The sequence below is a fragment of the Danio rerio genome, chromosome 15 (genome assembly GCF_052040795.2).
Source record: "Danio rerio strain M-AB ecotype USA chromosome 15, GRCz13ab, whole genome shotgun sequence".
In the NCBI taxonomy this organism is placed as follows: domain Eukaryota; kingdom Metazoa; phylum Chordata; class Actinopteri; order Cypriniformes; family Danionidae; genus Danio; species Danio rerio.
Window position 1 is genome coordinate 24,581,505 of NC_141035.1, and position 23,514 is coordinate 24,605,018.

General features: G+C 36.7%; 1 protein-coding gene across 5 annotated transcripts in view; it reads left to right on the forward strand.

Moving 5' to 3' along the window:
• Positions 1-23,514, forward strand: part of si:dkey-103g5.4 — a 63,071-nt gene that overhangs the window by 14,442 nt on the left and 25,115 nt on the right. For all 5 annotated transcript variants that reach the window (XR_015508224.1, NM_001441495.1, XM_087282309.1 and 2 more), the window contains 10 exons: positions 4,151-4,290; positions 4,514-4,815; positions 7,169-7,326; positions 7,626-7,853; positions 10,715-11,050; positions 11,121-11,495; positions 15,493-15,663; positions 15,727-15,884; positions 15,968-16,105; positions 16,269-16,416. Coding sequence is in view for 4 of the 5 variants with exons in the window: in NM_001441495.1 (NP_001428424.1) it covers positions 4,151-4,290; positions 4,514-4,815; positions 7,169-7,326; positions 7,626-7,853; positions 10,715-11,050; positions 11,121-11,495; positions 15,493-15,663; positions 15,727-15,884; positions 15,968-16,105; positions 16,269-16,416 (2,154 nt within the window). In the remaining variant the exon portion in view is untranslated. The remainder of the gene's footprint in view (positions 1-4,150; positions 4,291-4,513; positions 4,816-7,168; positions 7,327-7,625; positions 7,854-10,714; positions 11,051-11,120; positions 11,496-15,492; positions 15,664-15,726; positions 15,885-15,967; positions 16,106-16,268; positions 16,417-23,514) is intronic.

The window sequence follows — 23,514 nt, forward strand, 5'->3', positions numbered from 1 at the left end:
GTACAGTTAAATTGGGTAGGCTAAATTGTCCGTAGTGTATGAGTGTTTGTGTAAATGTGTGTGTGGATGTTTCCCAGAGATGGGTTGCGGCTGGTAGGGCATCTGCCGCGTAAAAAAACTTGCTGGAGAAGTTGGCGGTTCATTCCGCTGTGGCGACCCCGGATTAATAAAAGGACTAAGCCGACAAGAAAATGAATAAATGACAAAAAGCATAAATTAGTCAGTTTTATTTTTCTGTGAACTGTCCCTTTAAATCCTCATGTATAGCTTATTTCAATGAAAATAAAGATTACTAAAGGAGTAAGTTCACAAAAATGTTTCACAATAAGTTAAATTTTTTAATCAGTTGATCAAAACTTGTTAAACTGATCTGAAAAAAGTGAAATATAATCACTGTACCGAGCATTTGTGTTGTTATTGATGGTTGGTTTATTTTGTAAAACCTTTTGTCACTTTAGTTCTATTTAATAGTTCCTTGCTGACTATAATTATTTCGTAGGAAAGTACTGTCCTGTATTTGAATAATAGTATTTACCTTTATTGTGTATAATTTATACACAAGCATTGTGATTTATCAAGAGCACAGTGACCAAAAAATACATTTTTCACTGGGGTATATGCACACAGACATTTAATTTTCAGCCAGCCAGCCCTGGGGCCTCCAGTGACCTGTCTTTCCATTATAAAATCATCACATTTAAAGGTTTTATTAAACCACATTTATATTTTATTAAAGTGATCTTCACTGCCTGATAGATATACAATATGAAGTGGGTCTTTAAAATGTGACAGTTTATTTTACCCCAGTATTTTCAATGGAGTTTCTGCGCTCGCCTGCTGGCTCTGACGGAGGTAGCGTCTTTCATCTCATTTTACGCTTGAACAACTAAATCAATGCTTAAGTCTATTTAACTGAATGTATTTTAATGACATTACAACATCGATGTAAAAATTCACGTTAAGCTTTCACCGGACGTTTATCAGTGGTTGAAAAACACTAGCTGTGCATATACCCTATTCAAGCCAGTCTGAAATTGTACCAGCTTGGCTTCAGACATGTTTTGAACATTATCAGATTTCCTGGAATCCCCCTATGCTTCACAATGGAGCTGAAAACAATTACAACACATCCTCAAATGTTCTTTTCTTTATTTACTTCAAGCGGCATTTGAACATCACCTGCCACCAGTGCCAACATTCTTTATCTGCTCAAGATAACTGGGATATCAGTCTACATTAGTGACGGCTGTGGTAAACTGAACTATTTTAACCTCATGCTTAGCACGTTTTTTTTAGAACAGTGTTTCCCAACCGTGTTTCTGAAAGCACATGAAAAACTACAATATTCACACTTGTGCATCCTTAAGAGTCATTTTTGACCATATTAGAAATAGTTTCGACCATAGAGTCACTTGTGATCATACAGTATCTGCTGTGTTAATGCAAACATCTTGCATTTAACAATTTTTGTTGTTGGAATTTTAATTTTCTTAATTTTTAAAATTTTAATAACCTTAATTTCCTTAAATAAATATATTTTAGACTAAGTACAAAAAATAGCTTCACTTAGGAGCTTCTTGACAATTGATATATTTCATCCTGATGTGCCTTAAAATATATTCTTTGTTAACATGCATTCATTTTGTGGTCAAAGCTGCAACACTGTAACTATTTTTTAAATAAAAAATAAAAAAAATTGATTCATTCATTCATTTTCTTTTCGGGTTAGTCTCTTTATTAATCCGGGCTCACCATAGCGGAATGAACTACTAACTCATCCAGGATATGTTTTACGCAGCGGATGCCCTTCCACCTGCAACCCATCTCTGGAAAACATCCACACACACTCACCCACACTCATACACTACAGACAATTTAGCCTTCCCTATTTACCTGTACCACATGTCTTTGGACTGTGGGGGAAACCGGAGCATCCGGAGGAGACTCACACGAACACAGGGAGAACATGCAAACTCCTACACTACCTGCTGTGCCACTGCGTCGCCTTGAATAATTGAAAGATATGTAATTCTAATTATGTAAAAATATTGATTTAAATATCAGTGTTTCTTTAATATGTATATACTGTACTGTATGTTTAAAATCATGCAGGTATGTTTGTGATTGGTAGTTTTGTTTTATATGTAGCATTTGAAAATATGTATAATAAATAATGCAGAACAAAATTCATGAAAAAAACAGCACCATTATATAAACAAACTGTAATTTATGTAAATTATGTACAATCCATCCATATATATGTAAATTCTTGTATATCCCGGATATTTAGGCAGAACCATATCTCTGTTTGACAAACACTTACACATCCTAGACAGCATTACAGTTGCCAAAGACTACTTTTCAAATTCAGTGCCATGATTGTCAAGAGATGTATTAAATTAGGAGTGACACTTTTGGCTTTCCTATAGTATTATATTGGCAGCGTCCAGTGCTTGAATTCCCACAGGCTCTGCTTGCATTGTGACACTGGCGTTGAGTGAAATATGGGACTATGAAAAACAAAAACAAAACAGTTCATACATATTGTAGCTTTCAGTTATCAATTGTCAACATTAATGGTGTATATATAAAATAAATGTAATTAATTAACATGAATCACTTACAGCTATGAAAGAATGTAGACTTTCTTTTTTGCAATTTAAGGTTTTGTGTTTGAGTAAAAATAAAATTGTTTTCATTTAGAGTTTTTATTGTTCTTGTTGCATAAGATGACAGTTGGTCAAAATAATTGGGGATGTCCAGATCCGATCACGTGAACGGAAATCGGGCCCGATCACGTGGTTTCAGACTCAATCAAAATCGGACATTACCTCCCGATCAGGACTCGAATATATATCTTTGTATTACATTTAAAAATAAGGAACATCCTGGATCTGTTTCTTTTTTATTCTTCCTCTGTGCTCTTCTTTATTCTTTTTTTATGGATTATAGAAGTATCAGATCGGGTTTTGGTATTGGTAGATACTCATAATCAAATAACTCGGACAATTGGGACATCCCTAAAAAAAATATTGTTATCTTCAAACGTGTTTATATTCATTTTAGGCAACACAATATCTACAATTTAACTTCAGAATTATAAAAGACAAGAGTTTTATTACGATTTTCAATTACAACAAATGGAAACTTGTTATTGCTATTATTCCTTTAGTTATTAGTTGTGCTATCTCACATACTCATTATATAAATATATATATATCATACACCACAACAACCATCTAACAAAACTTTAACATCTGCCATGGCAAGCATCACTTATCTTTCCTTTCGAAATTTTTCATACAGTATATTTAATTATTACTAAAGTTACTTGTTATAATAACCAACTGTCATTTTCTGAAAATGAATAAAAGAAATTATATATATATATATATATATATATATATATATATATATATATATATATGCGCTGTGCTCTGCTTACACTCTGCGACTAGATTGTTAAAATAGAGCCCCTTCAAGTTGTTGGCTACTAAAAATGATGCATGGTTCTATATATATACAGTTGAAGTCAGAATTTTTAGCCCCCCTTTGAATTATTATTATTTTTTTAAATATTTCGCAATAGATGTTTAACAGAGCAAGGAAATGCTCACAGTAAGGTCAAAATTATTAACCCTTTAAAGCTATATATTTTTTCGATAGTCTTTAAAACAAACTATCATTATACAGTAACTTGCCTAAATACCCTAACCTGACTAGTTAACCTAAATTACCTAGTTAAGCCTTTAAATGTCCCTTTAAGCTGTATAGAAGTGTCTTGCAAAATATCTAGTCAAATATTATTTACTGTCATCATGGCAAAGATAAAATAAAACAGTTATTAGAAATGAGTTATTAAAACTAACATGTTTAGAAATGTGTCGAAAACAATCTTCACTTCATTAAAAAGAAATTGGGGGAAAAATAATGAGGGTGGCTAATAATTGTGGTGGGCTAATAATTCTGACTTCAACTGTATACAGTATATATAGTTGATTTTAAGTTGTATTCCAGTCGTGAAATATGGATTTTAGTTTTTTTTACTTTACTTTCCATTTATTCATTGTTGATAAATTATTATTAATAAGTATTACAAATCCATTATTTTCCATTTTATTCCTTTCCTTTATTCCTTTATTTCCCACAGCAGTGGCTCTGGTATCGAGTGAATTCTGGGACTATGAAGAGCAAGTGGATCTGGAAGCCTTCAGTTCCAGCACCTTCTATGAAATCCTGCTCAAGCACAGCGTGTCGGTCACCGTTCGCCTTGGACAGCTCAAAGGAGAGGTGAGACTCAACGGGAACAAATATCAGAGCTTCAAATATCAGTTCAAACATGTTTTTATCCATATTGAATTGCTCCGTTGTAATTAACCGTCTCTCTTGTTTCACTGTTCAGTACGATGATACTACTGTATGTAGTGAATTATTACTTCCCTCTGGTAAAGTGTGAATTACAGCATTCTTTTGTCAGCTTGTCTTATTGAGTAGTAATCATGCACCGATGTAGGTGAAGCAACTCTACCAGGGGCTGCAGGGGAAGCTGAAGGAGCTCCACCCTGGCTGGAGGATGTTTGGAGGGAAAGGCGAAGGTTTGGAGAGGCAAGTAGAGCAGGAGATGGTGCGGCGCAGAGCGATGGCCAATCAGATGATTCAGCTGCTGGACAGTCAGATGCAGATCCTGCTGGTGGAGATGAAGGCCAAGCAGGCCATGCAGAGGGGCTTCAGAGCGCGGATGAGGGAGAGCTTGAGGCTTCTCAGACTGGCGGCCGAGGGTCAGGCCTCGCTCTGGGACAAATACATCAAACAACAGTATGTCATGGGGAGGATGATGTGTGTGTGGGGTGGTCAGAATTGGAGAAAATAATCCTGGCCAAACAGAAAATGTTTCATATGCATAATTAAGTACACCCCATTTTGAAAATAAATATTTGTATAGTAAATATAGGCAATGTATTTGGTGCATTTAAACAAAACAGATGTATTAAACAGATATATTTATTAAAATAATGTTTTAGTCACTAAACATTTAACATTTATAAATTCTCTGGTTTTGTGATTAACGCATACTGTATGTGTGCTTGAGTGAGATAGATGTATAGATAGATGGATGGATAGATAGATAGATAGATAGATAGATAGACAGACAGACAGACAGACAGACAGACAGACAGACAGACAGACAGACAGACAGACAGACAGACAGACAGATAGATAGATAGATAGATAGATAGATAGATAGATAGATAGATAGATTTTGCATATAATTAGCTAAAATTTGCATAATAGTATTAATTTTAGCTTAATTTATGACTTCAGAAGAATTAAGAAATTTATGTTATACATTAATATTTTACATCAGTTGTCATTTGTTTTAAAAAAAAAAACCTCTAAAATTACAGTTTTAATCTGAAATGTTATCAGAACCTATATAGAATTAAACAAGTTTTTAGCATTTTACTCAATTGTTAACTCAAATGAAATTGAGAATTTTTAAGTGGTGGCTTTATTTTCCATAGCTGTATTTTGAATATTACCACTTTTGGATATTGTATATTATATATTACCACTAGTATTTAGGGGTCAGTAAGAAATAATAAAGTACAGAGGGTTTAGGCTGATTTGTGCTGTTCAATCTGTCCTTAACCTCTGCTGGTGTCAGACTTCAGTGTTTATGAGGTACATCAGATAACATGAGCATCAGAGGCATCAGCTAGGTGTCCTTGATTTCTAGGAAGGGCACGACATAGCCAGACCATCACAAACACCAATGGCTGCTTGACTTCATGCCTGTGGATATGCAGTACCACAGCCTGCCCTTCACCTCCTCACCATGCTTTTACATAGACAATTAAAAGAATAGTTGAAAGTTTAGCAGTTGCATTACTCAAACCTCAAAGCATCCAAATTGTTGGTGACTTTCCTTCTTCAGTAGAACATTACATTTCTTTATTTACAGTATATATATATATATATATATATATATATATATATATATATATATATATATATATATATATATATATATATATATATATATATATATATATATATATATATATATTTGCAATAATATAAAACTTTTGCTATAATATATAACGATAGTTAAAAGTATTAAACATTTAGTTAAATAAAACATGCATAGACTTATGCATAATCATACAGTCAAAACTAAAGTATTAACAATGAGTCGTAATGACACATTGAGATCATATGAAACAACATTATTTGGATATGCTTGGATATACTAATGTAGTATGGTAAGGTGTCATTGAAGCAACATTTTAAATTGATGCAAATTGAATAAAATTATTAAACAGTGCAACTGTTCCAGCATTGATAATGAGAAATGTAATGAGAAATCTGCATATAAGAATGATTCTGAAGAACACTGGATAGTGCAGTACTTTATTATAATAAAAACTTTTATTTTAAACATTATGAATCTATTTCCCAGTGAAATCAACCTTGGAGAACATAACTGACTTCTTTTAGTATTAATATTCTTAAAAATCCTTCCTTACACTTTCGACATTTTCATACAGTAAATATAATTTGCTTCTAACTATTATTTAAATGCTGTGTTAATTCATTTACATAATTCAAAACCTATGCAGTGTTTTTCAACCTTTTTAACTTCATAACAATACGCAAAGGCCTCATAACTTGTCCAATTGTTCTTTACTAACTTTTAATAATAATAATAAGTTCTGTCAAGTGTCAGCTCTCAAAAGATTAGTATAGTACTGATTATGTAAATGTATATTACATTATAACATTGCATACTTTTAAATCAAGGTAAAAACATCTCTTTGCTGTGGCCTATGGCTTGTGATGTCAGCATAGTAAATTGGTCAACTGTAGTGGTTTTTAATTGTGCTCCATAACTATAAAACTTGTATTTACATGTAAAAGATGTATTTAATTGTTGTCAATTAGACAGCCTCAAGGTTTTCAAAGATAAAAGGAACTGATTTATTAATGAGCTGAATTAAAACAATAAATACCTCGATTCACAGCTTAAAGTATGCTAATGCTTGCTTATTTTATTTTAGATCTCTTTAAAGTCATCTTGAGCTCCCTTGGTGGTCTGCTAAAGACCCCCGGTTGACCCTGGCCGTCTGGTTGAGAATGACTGACCTGCTGTATTTTCTGTGCATTGCAGTGTTGTGGAGCGAGTGTCTCTTCTGGCTGATGAGATGACTGAGATGGTATCAGTGGAGAGCCAGAGGGCAGGCGCCAGCTCTGTGCTCAAAGAGGGCACTGGAGCACAGCTATTATGCCCTGCTACTGGAGCCGTCCTCAGCAGGGAAGACGTCATCGGTGAGACATCCTAAAACATCTTTTTATAGACAGTAATTCAGGCCTAATGTTATTTTTGTACATGATAAAAATGTGTTCGGTCAATGACTGTGCACTTACTCCCCCTAGTGGAGTTTAACTGTAAGACCTGAAAAGCTCAGCCTCACCACTAGGTGAAGCTATTTTACAACATAGCGCACATTATGCTGGTCAAATCCTGATAAATAACCTCTGAGGCTCAACTTGGCACGTCTGTGGCATGACTGATTGATTAAAGTCTGCAGAAGCACAGAAAGATTTCACTGCTTTCCCCTCCACAGCCCCTGATGGATCTGTTAGAACTTGCGACGCTGTTCATGTAGATCCCCTCACAGGCCTCATTCAACCCAACTCTAATGCTCATATGTTACTGGCTAGTGGTCACAGCATGCCCGTGCCCCCGGACTTCTTTCTGCACCCCCAGACTGGCAAACTACTGCCTGTGGCTGGAAACGTGGACTTTGATCCTGCTTCTTCCACCCTTGTCTTTACAGCCGATGCTGGTGTTGGTAAGTCGTCTAAAATACTTGTTGGTACAAACAAATGAATACAGGTTATCATGAGCGGACTTAACCAATAAGGCAGTCGCTTAGGGCCCCGGGGAATTGGGGCCCCCGAACACTGTCAAGAAGCCTATATTAATCATATAGTTTTGTTTTTTTTACTTTCTATTTTATGTTGTAAAATCTGACTATAACCATTAAGATTTCAATGATATTACTTCTTTTTAAAACCAGGGGCCCCATGAAAAGCCTAGTGGAATGTTCCTTCTGTACTGCACATGCAAATATTAAAATCTAATCACAAATATGGCTATTTTTATTTTGTATTCTATTAAAAAAAATTGTGTGAATTTATTGTATTTAATTTTACATCGAGAAAATAAAGGTTCCACTTAAAATATATTTCTAACATGCTGGTTGTTTACAAAAAATATCTATAGAGAAAGAGATTGTTTTGAGTTTCAATGCTAGGGTCCCATACCCTAAAAGTGCTTACACCCGGAATTGCTTTGGGGCCCCAAATCAATGTGGCATATTGGTGATTACAACATAATAAATTCATAATGAAAATGGAAAAATTTCCATCCATCCATCCATCCATCCATCCATCCATCCATCCATCCATCCATCCATCCATCCATCCATCCATCCATCCATCCATCCATCCATCCATCCATCCATCCATCCATCCATCCATCCATCCATCCATCCATCTATCTATCTATCTATCTATCTATCTATCTATCTATCTATGCACATTATGGTCACAGAAATGTCCTTTTCCTTCTGTTCTGTAATCCTAGTCTAAAACAGCAACAGTAACCGAGGGGGCGGAGCGTTTTGAAGGGTCATTTAATATGATGTATTGTTTAAATGGTGTGAGAACTTTCAGAGCATTTTTCATTTTGGGTCATTTGTCTTTGATGAGCACAGTGGTGATTAATATTATATCAGTTTTTGTGACGTTTAGCTATTTTTAAAGTCATTTTAAGTCTTATGTTGTCATGGATTTAAAGCTAAAATGTATATACATTGAATTATGTTAGGTAGTTCAGCACAGGATATTTTCTTCACACTGAAATCCTCTTAACACACATCCTGCTCACTGTTATAAAAAAGTGAGTATTTTAATGTTCACAGTAGGGTGTCCATCGAACAGTGATTTTGCTAAGAATTTAGCCATTTTTTTATTAATCCTATATCCATATTTGTTCAGAAAGGTAGTCTTGACTTTATCAAATCACTTTTTTGTCACATCATCAACAGCACGTGTGCTATGATGAGTGAAAAGCTTATAATTTCCCCCTAACACTAATTCCAACCCTCACTTATCTCTAAAATCAGAGGGAACCGATAGGTGAATGAAAATATGTAAGTCACCAAGTAAACCTAAACTTGACATTTAACCAAAGTCTGCTTGGCTGATAGGAACGATCTCTTTGGTGATTTTAGTGTTCATCTAATTCTGAAAACTCCAACATTAGTTAAACGCAACTGAATTAATCAAAATGAAGTTTTGATAAACTTCATTTATCAAAATGTTTTTATTTTCTATACTGTATTTATTATATTGCACTGTTTCATGTCTAATGTTATGCTTAGGCTATTTCTCATAGGATTTTTAGCTCATTCTTATTTTATTCCTTTCACACTCATCTACTGTCAGTCAAATCCAGTCACCAGGATTTACCTGTTAACTAAGGCAAATCTATCTTTTAAATTAATATTTTTAATACTGTAGGAAGCTCTACAATATTATATTTAAGCACATACATTAGATTAGTCAGTACTGAAGCCAAATCTGGAGCTTATCAAACATAACAGTTAAAGTTTTTTTTTTTTTGCAATATTTTGCTTGAATTAAATATTTTTGTTTAAATGCACCAAAATACATTGCCTGTATTCACTGAGAGATGGATAAATATATTCATTTTTTAAATGGATTGTACTTAGTTATGCTGAGCAATGTATATATTATATTAATATATTATATTATTGATATATAAGCACAACAACGACCTGTTTTTCCGTTCATTAGATGTCATGGAAATACAGCTTTTAAGTCAGTGAAAGTCTGAGGAAAGACAGGAGCTGCGTCCCAAATCGCATACTTATGCACTATTTTACGCCATTTTGTAGTATGAATAGTGTAAGTAGTGTGTTCACATTGAAAACTCTCAAAATAATAAGTGCACTTTAATTACCCGGATGATGCACTCATTCAGCCGCTAAAATGAAGTGTGTAATGATGGACACTTCACGCACTTAACGACCGCAGGTTTGCTTACGTAGCGGAAGGGGCGGAGCGATCGGAAGCACATGTTGAATAACTTTATTTATTTTGGATGGTGAAAGCAAAATTCTCCTACGAGAGTGATTATTGCGCCTCCCGATGGTAAATGCGGCAATACTCACGGCAGGTATTACTTGATAATTCAGTCGTTTATTTCACTGATTTGGCAACAGTCAAACATCATCAGGGAAACGGTTTGAATTTCCGCTTAGTAAAAAAACATTAGTGTGCCATTTGGGACAACACTACATACATATACTATCCTGTTGAGTGTGTAAGTGCATAAGTACATAGTGCATGAGTGCATAGTGTATAGTGTGCCATTTGGGACGCAGCTAGGGAATTTGGCTTAAAATGGGAACACTGTCACAACTTCCAGGTTAATGTGTTGGAGCTGGTTGGTTTGTTGTAAAATTTTGGTTTTATGATTCATAGATAGACCTCATTAATGTTCTTTTAAAATCCTTCAGTGTATCCCATATTTTAGATATTTTTTAAGACAATGAAAGACAAGTGGTAATCAATATTGTACCATTCATTGAAGTTAAATCAAGCCCAGAATTTCTCTTCACAGGTGAGATGGGAAAATGGGAATCACCCCTGCTGCCTTTCATCCCGTACCCTTCATCCCGTTACACTGAAATCCTGGCTGCTTCCAAACTACGGGGGCTTCGTTCAGGCCAGAGGCTGGTGCTTGGTGGACCCATGTGCGACTACGACACTGGCGTTTTGGTGCCTATTCTTGCAGTCACTATCCATCCTCAAACAGGACTGGTTTATCCTTTGGGTGGAGTGTACACATGTCCCATCTCACGTCTGCGGCAGCCCATTCAGATTGGCTCTCCAATGCTGGACCCGCGCACAGGAAACCTGGTGCTCATCACGGGAATCACTCTCGATCCTCATACTGGTCAGTTTTCTGAACGTTGACAAAATCTCAGCGTGCGTAAGCAGCCTGATTGATGGTTGTGTCTGTTCAGGGGCTGTGCTTCCAGTCGGAGGGCTCCTCCTGGGCGAGTCCTTCATCGAGCCCTTGAGCGGCCGGATGGTGCGGGTTGGTGGAGGCAGCGTGCGAGGAGGGAAGGTGGTGCCTCATGCTGGGGGTTTCCAGGCTCTGCTGGACAGCCAGGCTCTGGGCATCTGCTTGCGGGTGGCGGAGCTCCTGCGTGGATGCGGCGAGGAGTGGAGCTCAGCAAATGCAGATCCTCAAGGTGACCTGGACAGACTTTCGGCAGCAGCTTCTGAGCTGGAGCAGGCCTGGAGGAGCAGCCAGCACTGTATGCTGCAGATGCTGAGTCGCCTGGAGGCTGTACAAGAACAGGCCAGGGCTGTGCTGGAGGACGGCGGGAGTGTGGGTGGGTAGGAGCTCTGTACTACAGAAAATCTGCGCACTTTAAAGTTAGCTTAATGCAAAAATATACCATTCTGCTAAAATGGTCTCTACAGTTAATGGTCGTTTTAAAAGCCCTATTACTAAAGCACTGACCAGATGGCTTCTACTTTCTCTTTTATGTTTATGAGATACTGTGTTTTGATGGCATTTAACGGAAACTATCCTGCAATATTATGTCAATATTAATTAATGAATAGTTGAAGGATTAAATGACCCACTTTGGTCTCTGCAGCAAATAGAGAGTGAAAAGGGATGAATATACATTACCTGACAAAAGTCTTGTCGCCTATCTAAGTTTTAGGAACAACAAATAATAACCTGACTTCTACTGTAGTTGATCATTTGGTATCAGAAGTGGCTTATATGAAAGGCAAAGATGCCATATTATGTGTTTTTACCAAAATAAAATAGGATCATGCCTTGACTTTAAATTATTTAATTAGGACAGTAAGGTCTGACTTTGCTTAGACGAAAGTCTAGTCACTCAACAGAAATAATGTACAGTATAGACTATGAAGTCATGGTGCAGTGGTAAAAGAATTAATATTGTGTTTGACTCTCATGAGCTTGGAGGACTGCATCCATACATCTCTGCAATGACTCAAATAACTTATTAAAAAAGTCATCTGGAATGGCAAAAAAAAAAAAAACAGTCTTGCAGGACTCTCAGAGTTCATCAAGATTTTTTGGCTTCATCTTCAATGCCTCCTCCATCTTACTCCAGACATGCTCAATAATGTTCATGTCTGGTGACTGGGCTGGCCAATCCTGGAGCACTTTGACCTTCTTTGCTTTCAGGACTTTTGATGTGGAGGCTGAAGTATGAGAAGGAGCGCAATCCTGCAGATACCACAGGCTGGTGATGTTGCCATTTACTCTGCAGATCTCGTGCACGTCCCCATACTAAATGTAACCCCAAACCATGATTTCCTTCACCAAGCTTGACTGATTTCTTTGAGAATCTTGTGCCCATGCTGGTTCCAGTAGATCTTTTACAGTATTTGTGATGATTGGGATGCAGTTCAACAGATGATTCATCTGAAAAATCTAACTTCTGCCACGTTTCCAAAAGATCAACAAGAAGTCAAGTTATTATTTGTTGCTCTTACAACTGGGATCGACAAAAGGACTTTTGTCAGGCAGTGTATGATTTTTCTAAAATAATGTCCTGATATGCTTAAAATAATAATAATTTTGTTTTAATATTTTAGCATTTATCTTTTATACAAAAATGTATTTTACATCATATTTTATATTATTTTATCTAAAAATAATCAGTAAGTGATCATATTAAATTGTATTATATTTATATTTTCATTGTCTAAACTAAACTTCATTCATAAACTTTTACTGATAAATGGGTAAAACAGTGGATTAAACGACAGTGGCAAAGTATAAAGATTTATTATAGCACATTGTTTATTATTATTTGTTTAATATGTATTTAATATAGTACATTTAGTACATTGTCTGTAACTATAGACCATTTTGAGGCATGTAAACAAAAACATTGGTTCTAATGTATTTCCTGTTTTACATTTTTAATTTCCATAGCTTCCATTCATTCATTCATTCATTCATTCATTCATTCATTCATTCATTCATTCATTCATATTATTTTTGGCTTAGTTCCTTTATTAATCCAATGTCGCCACAGTGGAATGAACCACCAACTTATTCAGCACATGGTTTACGCAGCGGATGCCTTTCCTGCCGCAACCTATCTCTGGGAAACATCCATACACACTCATTCACACTCATACACTACGGACAATTTTCCCTACCCAATTCACCTGTACGGCATGTCTTTGGACTGTGGGAGAAACCCACGTGAACGCAGGGAGAACACTCAAACTCCATAAAGAAACGTCAACTGACCCAGCCGAGGCTCGAACTAGCGGCCTTCTTGCTGTGAGGCGACAACACGATCTACTGCACCACTGTGTCGCCCTCCATAGCTTCCAAAAGTCTAAAAAGGTCCACAAATTGATAAATAATGTTATGGCAGTCGTTTTAACATTAGATATGATTGAATGGCCTCTTGTTACAGTTATGAAATAGTTTGGCAACAAGCAGGAAATGTTCACAGGCCAGTGACATCGCCACATTGAAATGGTCTATAGGACTTTCCTTGACTCTCTTGGCAAATTAATCAATTAAAATAAGCCTTTTAAAATGTAGTGAACTGCGAGAAGTGTTTACCTTTGATTTTGATTGACAGTCTTTACCATGTAAAAGCAAGCTGCTGCATAATTTTACAATTCTTTAAAAAAAAAACAGCAGATAAAAAATAGTCTTACTGTTTGACTGTGCAGTTTTGAATTCAATCTCTCTCCATTCCAGTCTGTTGAATAATAATATCCAGTTAATATTTACCACTTCATGAGCAGAATTTACTGAAACTCATGCTGTTCACAGAAATCTTCAGTTCATTCACATGTAATCTTCTGTGTCTGAGTGAATCATTCAAGGGTGAGCGAAGCTTAGCAGGGGTCGTTTAATATGAGATCTCATTCATACAGTACAGCGCAGAAGATTTCAGAATGTTTGTTGACTGTAGGGTATATACTGGAGTGTTGTAAATACTTAGATATGCAGCAGTTAGATATTTAACAGGTAAATATTGTTTTTGTAATTGGCTTAAAAGGGCACCTATTTAACCCCTTTTTCAAGATTTTATATTTTGTCTCCAGAATGTATCTGTAAAGTCATCAGATTATTTAGTAGAGCTTTAAGAAGTTTGTAATTTTCAGCTTTGAGCATCTTCAAGCTGTTGTTGTTGCCCGTGCCTTTAATGCTAGTTCTTCCCGCCCATCGTTCCCTTGTGCCTGTCAGAGTTTGCCTCAATCTTCACCTCGGCTGCGTCAAATAAACAGCACAGTGACAGGCATGAAGGAAGCAGATCTCACAAAACGTCTGTGGGAAATACTACAGTAATAACTTCCCCAATGATTATTATTTGATATATTTGTTGTGGAGTTGCAACGATGAGTCAGACACAATCTTGTTACAAAGTTCGGCAACCACACAGACACACAGCAGACACACGTACACAGTGCACGTGTTTAACTTTGCACAGCAACCGTGACAGGATACACGTTAATATCCACTACTGTATGGGCATCCATTATGTTAATGTACAAAATAGATTTTATGTCCACAAAGTGGGATTGATGCGTCTTCTTTTATAATTACCCTGACACGCGGCTGTGGTGACAAAGTAAAGACAATAAAATTGCAGTAATTCATTACAAACATGCACTGTTTTAAAAATGTTTTACTCTTATAAAAGTGATTTTTGATCACATTTGATGATGACTGATAATCACAGCGAGCTGAACAGATTTTTAAATCATATTTGCTTTGTGCACATCCTGTCTTGTTGATATGATTATATGCGTTAGTACAGAGACATGTTTATACAAGGCTGTCAATCAAATCAGTGGGCGGGGAAACCATACTCCTACATCACGGTGGGCCTCAAAATGGGAGGGATATGGATCCTATTTTGACGTCAGGAAATTTTAAAAAAGAGACTTATTGTGTTTCTATCACCCCAATATGAAAGTGGACACACTATACCTGCACACAGTTATGTCCAAACAGCTTACAAAAGTTGATTTTCATCTTAGGTGCCCTTAAACATTTCTATGATGCAAATTTAAATTTCCAGTAGATATTATCTGAGTATTCAGGGTCTTGTGACACTTCAGTAATTATTTAAATATCCTAACTTCTCATAAACCATTTCTTATTATCAATAGTCATGCTGCTTAATAGATTTTTGGATTTTTTTCAGAATTCTTTAATGGTAATATATTATATATATTTGTATTAGGGTTGGGCGATTTTGAACAATTTGGCATCCGACAATTTTTTATTTTGTAACTTTACTGCACTGCTTTTTGCAAATAGCTCAAAAACTAATTTAGCTTCCTTGCTCCTTCTGCTCCCTTCAGGGGAGATCAAGCTTCCTGGCATTGAGCTCTCCTTGCCGGCTCTACCCGGGCTGGAGTATCCTGACCCCGGAGGCTCGGGTTTACGCGTGCCAGTTCTCGGCGCTCAGTTGGACTGGGTGTCAGGCTGCATGGTGCCCTTGGCAGGAACCATGGAGGATGCAGATGGCAAAGGTAACAGAGGTTAGCAGCAATGTCCAAATCCTATTACAACAGTTAACCCAGAGTACATTACAGGCCTGGTTCCCATACGGTTTGGAGTGCAGACGGTGGACCCGGTGACAGGGGTAATCGCTCCGGTTGTAGGGGCCAATCTGGATGTCTGGAAGCGCGTTGTAGTTCCTGTAACCACATCCCAGATTTTGATGCTAGGAGAAAACCCAGACAGTGTCACGGTGAGTGAACTAAACGGCCGCATTAAAGCTCATTTGGCTCGGGGGTGTTTACATGTGTGGAAATGTGTGTTTGTTCGCCTCAGGTGGAAACCCTCCAGAAGGAGAGCAACGAACGGAGCAATTACTGGCGCGAGCAGACTCTGAAGGAGGACGAGATGCTGGGGGATTTTGACAGAGCCGTTAAACACTATCTCTCCACATCCGTTCACGAGTCCGACTGTGTGAGTTGACTCCTCAGAGACGACGCTACGCTCTGTGGCCTATTTAAAATGCAAGCCTTTTGACCAAGTGTCTATTTTTATTTCTCGGGGTGTCAGTGTGATGGGAAGCGTTTCCACCATCTTTGCATTCTGAATGAGATCTTCTCTCTCTCTGTGTGTGTAGATGGACTGGACAGACACGGACAGGCAGTTGAGGGAAACGGCTGCTGAGATTCAGGAAAGTGCTCAGTGTGAGGCCCAGAGAAAAGCTCTCCAGAAGTCAGATTTATCTCTGCTTCTACCAGCCCATGTGTTACACGCTCTCACAGGAGGTCAGTCCTTGCGCTCAGACTCTCCCACTGAGAGCGCAAATGCCGGGGCTTTAAAGATTCAAAACAGAGCGTTCGTGATGCTCATGTGCAGTATGGTTCAAAAGTTTGGCAGCAATAGATGTAGAAGTCTCACAGAGGGTGGATTTAATTGGCAAAATAGTGTGGATTGGCAGCGCAATTTAAAATAGGCGGTTATAATTTTTGTATATTTCATTTTAATATTATTTATAAGCAAAGCAGAATTTTGAGCTTCATTTTTTTCAATTTTTGGAGTCACATGATCCTTCTAAAATCCTTCTGAAATGCTGATTTGGTGCTCAAGGAACATTTCAATATCAAACAGTAGTTCTGCTTGTGTAGTGATACGTTATTTGGTCACACTTTAGAGAAAGGTTGCATTAGTTAATAAAATTATTGCACATTTAAATTTGGATTAGTTGAAAAAATTAAAATATTCGTTCATTCATTCATTTTCATTATCAGGCGTCACCTCAGCGGATTGAACCTTCAGCTATTTCAGAATATGTTTTACACTACAGATGCCCTTCCAGCATCAACCCATTACTGTGAAACACCCATACAATCTCACATTCACACACACACACACACACACACTCAAACACTATGGCTAATTTAGCTAATCCAATTCATCTATACTGCATTTCTTTGGGCTGTGGGGGAAACCGGAGCACCCAGAGAAAACCCACGCCAACATGGGGAGTTTGCATAAAACATGCATAAAACCTTTGCCGGATTAGTTGATGGTTCATTCGGCTGTGGTGACCCCTGTTAAATAAGGCACTAAGCTGACAGAAAATGAATAAAAAAATATTACAAATAATAAAGCAAAAAGTATACAGTGTGCATAATCTCTATGTATGATGAACAGGTCCACATGTTCTCCACTGAAATTCCTCAATCATCAAGTCACTGAACCAACAAGTTGCACTCAGATTCATTCACAAATCAATCTAAATTGTTCATCAGTTTTGGTTTGTGAACAAGACCAGGATCATGCATTGATTTAAAATAATGATTCCTTAAATTATCAGGTAATTGAGCTCAACCCATCGATTCAGTAACCTGATTGCAGAGATGATCATTAGCAAGTAAACTGTAGTGTTTCCCACAAAAAAACATAGTACTCCACTTTTCTAGTGTCACTTTTTTAGGCTTAATGTGACAGTTCATCCATAGATAAAAATGTTTGATCCTTTACGAATCTTTCACTTGGTTCAAACCTACTTGAGTTTCTTTTTTTCTGTTGAACACAAAATATAAAATGAAGAATGTTGGAAACTCTAGACCAGAGATTCCCAAAGTAGGGCCCACAGGCCAAAGTTGGCCCATTGTAAGCTTTGATTTGGCCTACCATTTCATCTGAGAGTAGAGTAAGAATGATGGAGAGGGTTGGGTTGTTGCTAGATCGGATATGGTTGTGGCCGGAAGTTAATGAGAATTTTTTATATTATTTATTAAGTTTCCCTTTTATTGTATTGTATTAACGTCTACCCCAACTCTAACCCTAAACTCAACTGTCACAGTAATGTAAAAACAGTAGTTGTACTGAGTATTATTTATGTTATTTATTAAATTACCCAATAAATTGTATTTTTTAAGGTCTACCCCAACCCTAAACCCAACTGTCACATTACTGTAAAAAATATAAATTACTGTTATACAGTGTCACAAAAAAATGCTGCTATGTTGATATGCATTTCACATTTTTGGCTGGCCGCGTATTTGATCAAGACTTTACCAGAGGGTTGGGGCGAATGCCCTTAACACAGAGATCATCATTTCTATTTTGACGTAACCTTTTTTTTTTTTTTAAACGTAACCTCTTTTGTTTTATTGCTGACCTACATAAAAGCAAAATGCTTCAATTCAAAGTAAATGAATCGGATTTTTCCAAATGTAAATACTGCCACTCGACTGATAGCGGACTATGCAGAAGACATTGGCGAGCAAATCATGGCAAAAACTAGTGTAATTCTGTTAAAAATGAGTAAGTAATGTATTAAGTTCATTATAAAATGTACAAAATACTGTATTTTTTTTTTTTTTTTTTTTTTTTTTTTTTTTTTTTTTATTAATTGTTAACAAAACATACAGGCTGAAAAACCTATATAATGAAACATATCAATTCAACCCCCACCCCCCTCCCCTGCGGTCTCTTGAAACTGGGCTTTACAATGAATAGAAGTTAACAAAAAAACAAAAACAGAATACAGTATCAAATATCAATTATACAAAGCAAGGCAATCATTCTGGATCCTGATCATTTCTTTGTGCAATAAACAAGGAGATTTTGTCAGCAGCTAAAGTCCAGATCTGTAATGTACTCATTTGTACCAAGTTCACTCGCGCCGTGGATAACTCCAACATTATAATGTCTTGAAGTTGTACCAACCACTTGTACATGTCCAAATTATGTGGAGGCAGCCAATGTTGGGCTAGTAATTTTTTAGCAGAAGTTAAGCCAGCCAGCCAAACAGCTTTTTGTAGCTTGGTAAGGTTCAATGTAGAATCATCACTCAGTAATAGAACAGAAGGATTCAATGGTACAGGATATTCAATAATTTTTGATAGGATGACACAGATCTCATTCCAAAATCTTTGTACTTTCTCACATTCCCACATCATATGGAAAAAAGATCCAAGTTCCTGGTTAGGACATTTATCACAGAAAGGACTAAAGGAGGCATTGATACGATGTCTTTTGAGTGGGGTCCAGTAGGTTCTGTGACAAAAGTTATAGTGAATGAGTTGGTGATTGGGATTTTTAGATGAAGTAAAAATGTTCTGCCATACTCTTTCCCAGTCTGTGACACCCTCTTCTAGTTGACAATCAGTTTCCCAACAGCGCTGTATAGCTAAATTCTTTGCTATACCCTCCAAGGCCTTTCTGTATATCCATGAGGTAAAATGATTAGTAAAGGACAGATCAAACCAAGTAATGATTGGATGAGTGGGAAGATTGTCCCCCCAGGGAACCCCGTAGGCCTTCATGGCCGATCTTAATCGCAGATATAAAAAGAGAGAGGAAGGTTCCGTTTCATACCGCTCACAAAGTTCTTGAAAACTTAATATGCCATTAGAACCAGAAATATCTTTAAGTGTATAAATACCTTTCTGCATCCATTTCCTTGAAAGAAATGGTGCACCCCCAGATCTAAAATCATTATTATTCCAGATAGGTGTATGTATGTGCCATTTAGGTGAATGATGAATGTATTTTTCCATTAATTTAAAATTTACTATCGTATTGCCAATAATTGGACCAAAAGCTTGTATACACTGCTTGTTATTCAGCCCGGAGAACAGAATATCTTGTAATCTATATTTATCAGCTAGTTTCATTTCAATTTGTCTCCAAGGAACTCTAGATAGTGGGTTCAGCCAAACATGAATACATTTTATTTGAAAAGCTCTGTGATATAATTCGAAATTTGGAAGAGCTAAACCCCCATTTTCTTTTGTACGTTGTAGAGTTTCAAATTTTAATCTAGGTTGCTTACCATTCCATATGAATTTACGAATCATAGAGTTAAGTTTGTGCCAAAACTTTTTGGGGGCGGGTAACGGAATCATAGAACTAAGGAAATTAATTCGCGGCAAGATGTTCATTTTAACACTTGCTATTCTAGCATGCAATGATAAAGGCATTGAGGTCCAAACCCGGAGATCTTGTTCTACCCTAGATAATACTTGAAGATAGTTAGCGTCCGGGATAGTTTGCAAAGATGACAGAACAACAATGCCTAGATAAGTTATGGAATTTCGTATGGGGACATTATATGGCAGCTTAATATGTTTAGCTATGGAGTTTAGAGGAAGCATAGAGGATTTATCCCAGTTGATTTTGTATCCGGAAAACAAACTAAACTTTCCAAATACATTCAGTATAAGGGGAAATGACGTTTGTAAATCTGAGATAAACAATAGTATATCATCGGCATAAAGAGATATGCATTGTTTGTGAGATTTAACTGAAAATGAACAAATGTCTTCTTGTCTTATCAGCTGTGCTAGTGGCTCAAGCGACAAAGCAAATAGCATGGGGGACAACGGGCACCCCTGTCTAGTGCCGCGCCCTAAATTAAAAGGTGAAGAATGTAGACCATTAGTTATAACAGAAGCTGTTGGGTTCCTATATAATACCTTAATCATATTAATAAAATTAGTACCAAGGCCAAAAACCTCCAAAACAGACCAGAGATAGTCCCACTCCAGCCGGTCAAACGCCTTTTCTGCATCTAAGGAAAGAACTGCAGCTGGAGTAGGACAATCCCGGGCCTCGTGTATGACATGTAGTAATCTCCGGATGTTGTCTGATGCTAATCTACCTGGCATAAAGCCCGTCTGATCTGGATGAACTAATTTATTAATGTATCGTTGTAATCGCAAAGCTAAAATTCTAGCATACATTTTAATATCTGTATTTAACAGGCTAATGGGTCTGTAATTTGCACAGTTTGAGTGGTCCTTTCCTTTTTTTGGGATCAGCGAAATAAGTGCTATATTCAACTGAGGGTGAAAGGCCCCCATATTTACTGCTTCATGAATGGCAGCCAAAAAGATAGGACCGAGAAGATCAAAATACTTAAGAAATAACTCTGCGGGAATCCCGTCTAAACCTGGTGCCTTGCCTTTTTTAGCACCCTGTAATGCCTCTTTAAGTTCTTCTAGAGTAATAGGTTGCCCTAACTGTTCTGCTTCTTCATTATTAAGCTGTGGTAAAATTAGAGAGTGCAAGAAGGAAGCACAGTTATGACTTGGGAGAGTACATTCAGATATATAAAGTTTAGAAAAGTAGTCAGAAAATGCTGAATTAATTTCTTTGGTATTCCTAACTGGTCCTTTGGCCGGGTGATTGATTACGTCAATATACGCTTTTGCTTGATTTTGCTTCAGTCTAAGGGCTAAAAGTCTGCTTGGTCTAGCACCATTAGAGTAATAATTCTGTCTGGTTCTGTGGAGTAAAAATTCTGCTTTCCTTCTCAGAAGATCATTTAGTTCAGTTTTAGAAGATTGAAGTTTATTAACGGTCAACTTGGAGAATGAAGATTTTAGGGAATATTCAAGTGATTTACATTCTTTTTCTAAATAGTCAATTCTCTGATTTTGCATCTTTTTTAAATTAGTAGCAAAAGCTATGGAGAAATCTTTTATAAAACCTTTTGTAGCTTCCCACACAAATATGGGGTCCTCAACAGAGCCTATATTAAATAAAAGAAATTCAGCCAATTTGGCTTTGAAGTCTACATCGAACTGGCTATTCAGTAAAAGCGAGGTATTAAAACGCCACCGCAGAGATCTTTCTGCAAATGAATTACAATTGAAATCTACCATTAAAGGATTATGATCTGCAAGAATAGCTGGCAGTATCATTATCTGGTCAAAATATGACAAAAGGTCTTTTGAGCATAATAAATAATCTATTCTTGAATACGTGAGATGCCTTGTTGAGAAAAATGTGTAGTCTCTACTTGAGGGGTTCCAAGATCTCCAAATATCGACCAAATTCAATGCTTTTACAAAATTTTTGAGTGCGGCCGAAGAGTTAAGCTGGACTTGATTACATGAGGAAGATCTGTCCAATACTGGATCAATAACTGCATTCATGTCCCCCCCAATAATCAGTGAGTAATCTATAAGTGAAATCAAGTGGTTAGCCATCTTCAAAAAAAATGTTGCCTCGAATATTGTAGGGGCATAGATAGAAACAAAAGCAATTTTCTTTCCCCTTATATTAGTGCAAACATAGGCAAGTCTACCAGATTGATCTTGACTTTGTCTATCAATCTTGATGTTACAGATGCGCGATATCAAAACAATAGTGCCTTTAGTTTTAGTGTTATCAGTAGAAAAAGCTGCAAGTTTATAAAACTTATTCTGTAACCTCTGAACATCTGAATTTTTCAGATGTGTTTCTTGAATTAAAGCGATATCAACCCTTTTCCTCCGTAAATAAATCAAAAGTTTAGCTCTCTTGTTTGGACTGTTAAGTCCTCTAACATTAAGTGATATAATTTTGTATTTATCCATAATCTATTTGAAAAACAATACGAGTTTTAAGAGTTTTTCCACAACCAGAATTTAACTGCCTAAATAAAGCTAAAACAATGCAAAAAAGTACAGACAAATAAAATGAACAAATACCCCCTGAGACCGCAAAATTCCCCAACATCATAAGGGCCCGTGGCAGCATACACCTTCGTTCACTAGAAAGTCAACGTCGACCACCCTCTTCCATTAACCACAGAACATAACTGTATACTTACTATGAACAATAATGACAGTCATATATAACTAGAGTACATAATTTAAACATTTGAAATAATTAAATTTATAATAATTAATAATTAAATAATATGAAAAAGAAAAAAAAAACACGAAGTCCACAAATTATAAGTTAGCTAATGAAAAATAAATAAATAAATAAATAAAATAATAACAAAATAATAATAACAACCCCTACAAGGTATGAAATGATACGTGAATAAATGAACTTGTCTCAACTCTCAAGTTCTCTGAAGCGGAACATTAAATTGTATGTTTCACATGTAGAGCAGAGGTGTTTATTCCAAACACGTTTATGGACTTTTTATTCATCCATTGACTCTGAAGGCGCGGATGGACCTTGAAAAGACAGTTTACGTCTCACACCAGATGCGTGGCCATTACGGACTTCTTCTAAGAATTGCTCCGCTTTTTTAACCGAATCAAATGATTGTTGATTACCGCCATGGTTGACACGGAGAACGGCCGGGTAGATCAGAAAGTTTGGGATCCCCAGCGCATGCAGCTCCCTTTGAAGACTTCCGAATGCCTGCCGTTTGCGGGAGGTAAATCCACTGTAATCAGCGAAGAAACGCAACAGGTGATCTTGATCCCGTATCGCCTCGGTTTTCATTACTTCCCGGGCACCCTGAAGTATCGCTTGTCGGTCTGGGTACCGTAACACTCGAAACAGTAAAGTGCGGGATTTACCAGAGCCGTAAATTCTGTGCGCTCGATCAATTTCAATTGGACCCTTGTTCCTCAGCGCTGGTATCCAGATAGGGAGCATCTTTTGAAGAAATCCTATTGGAT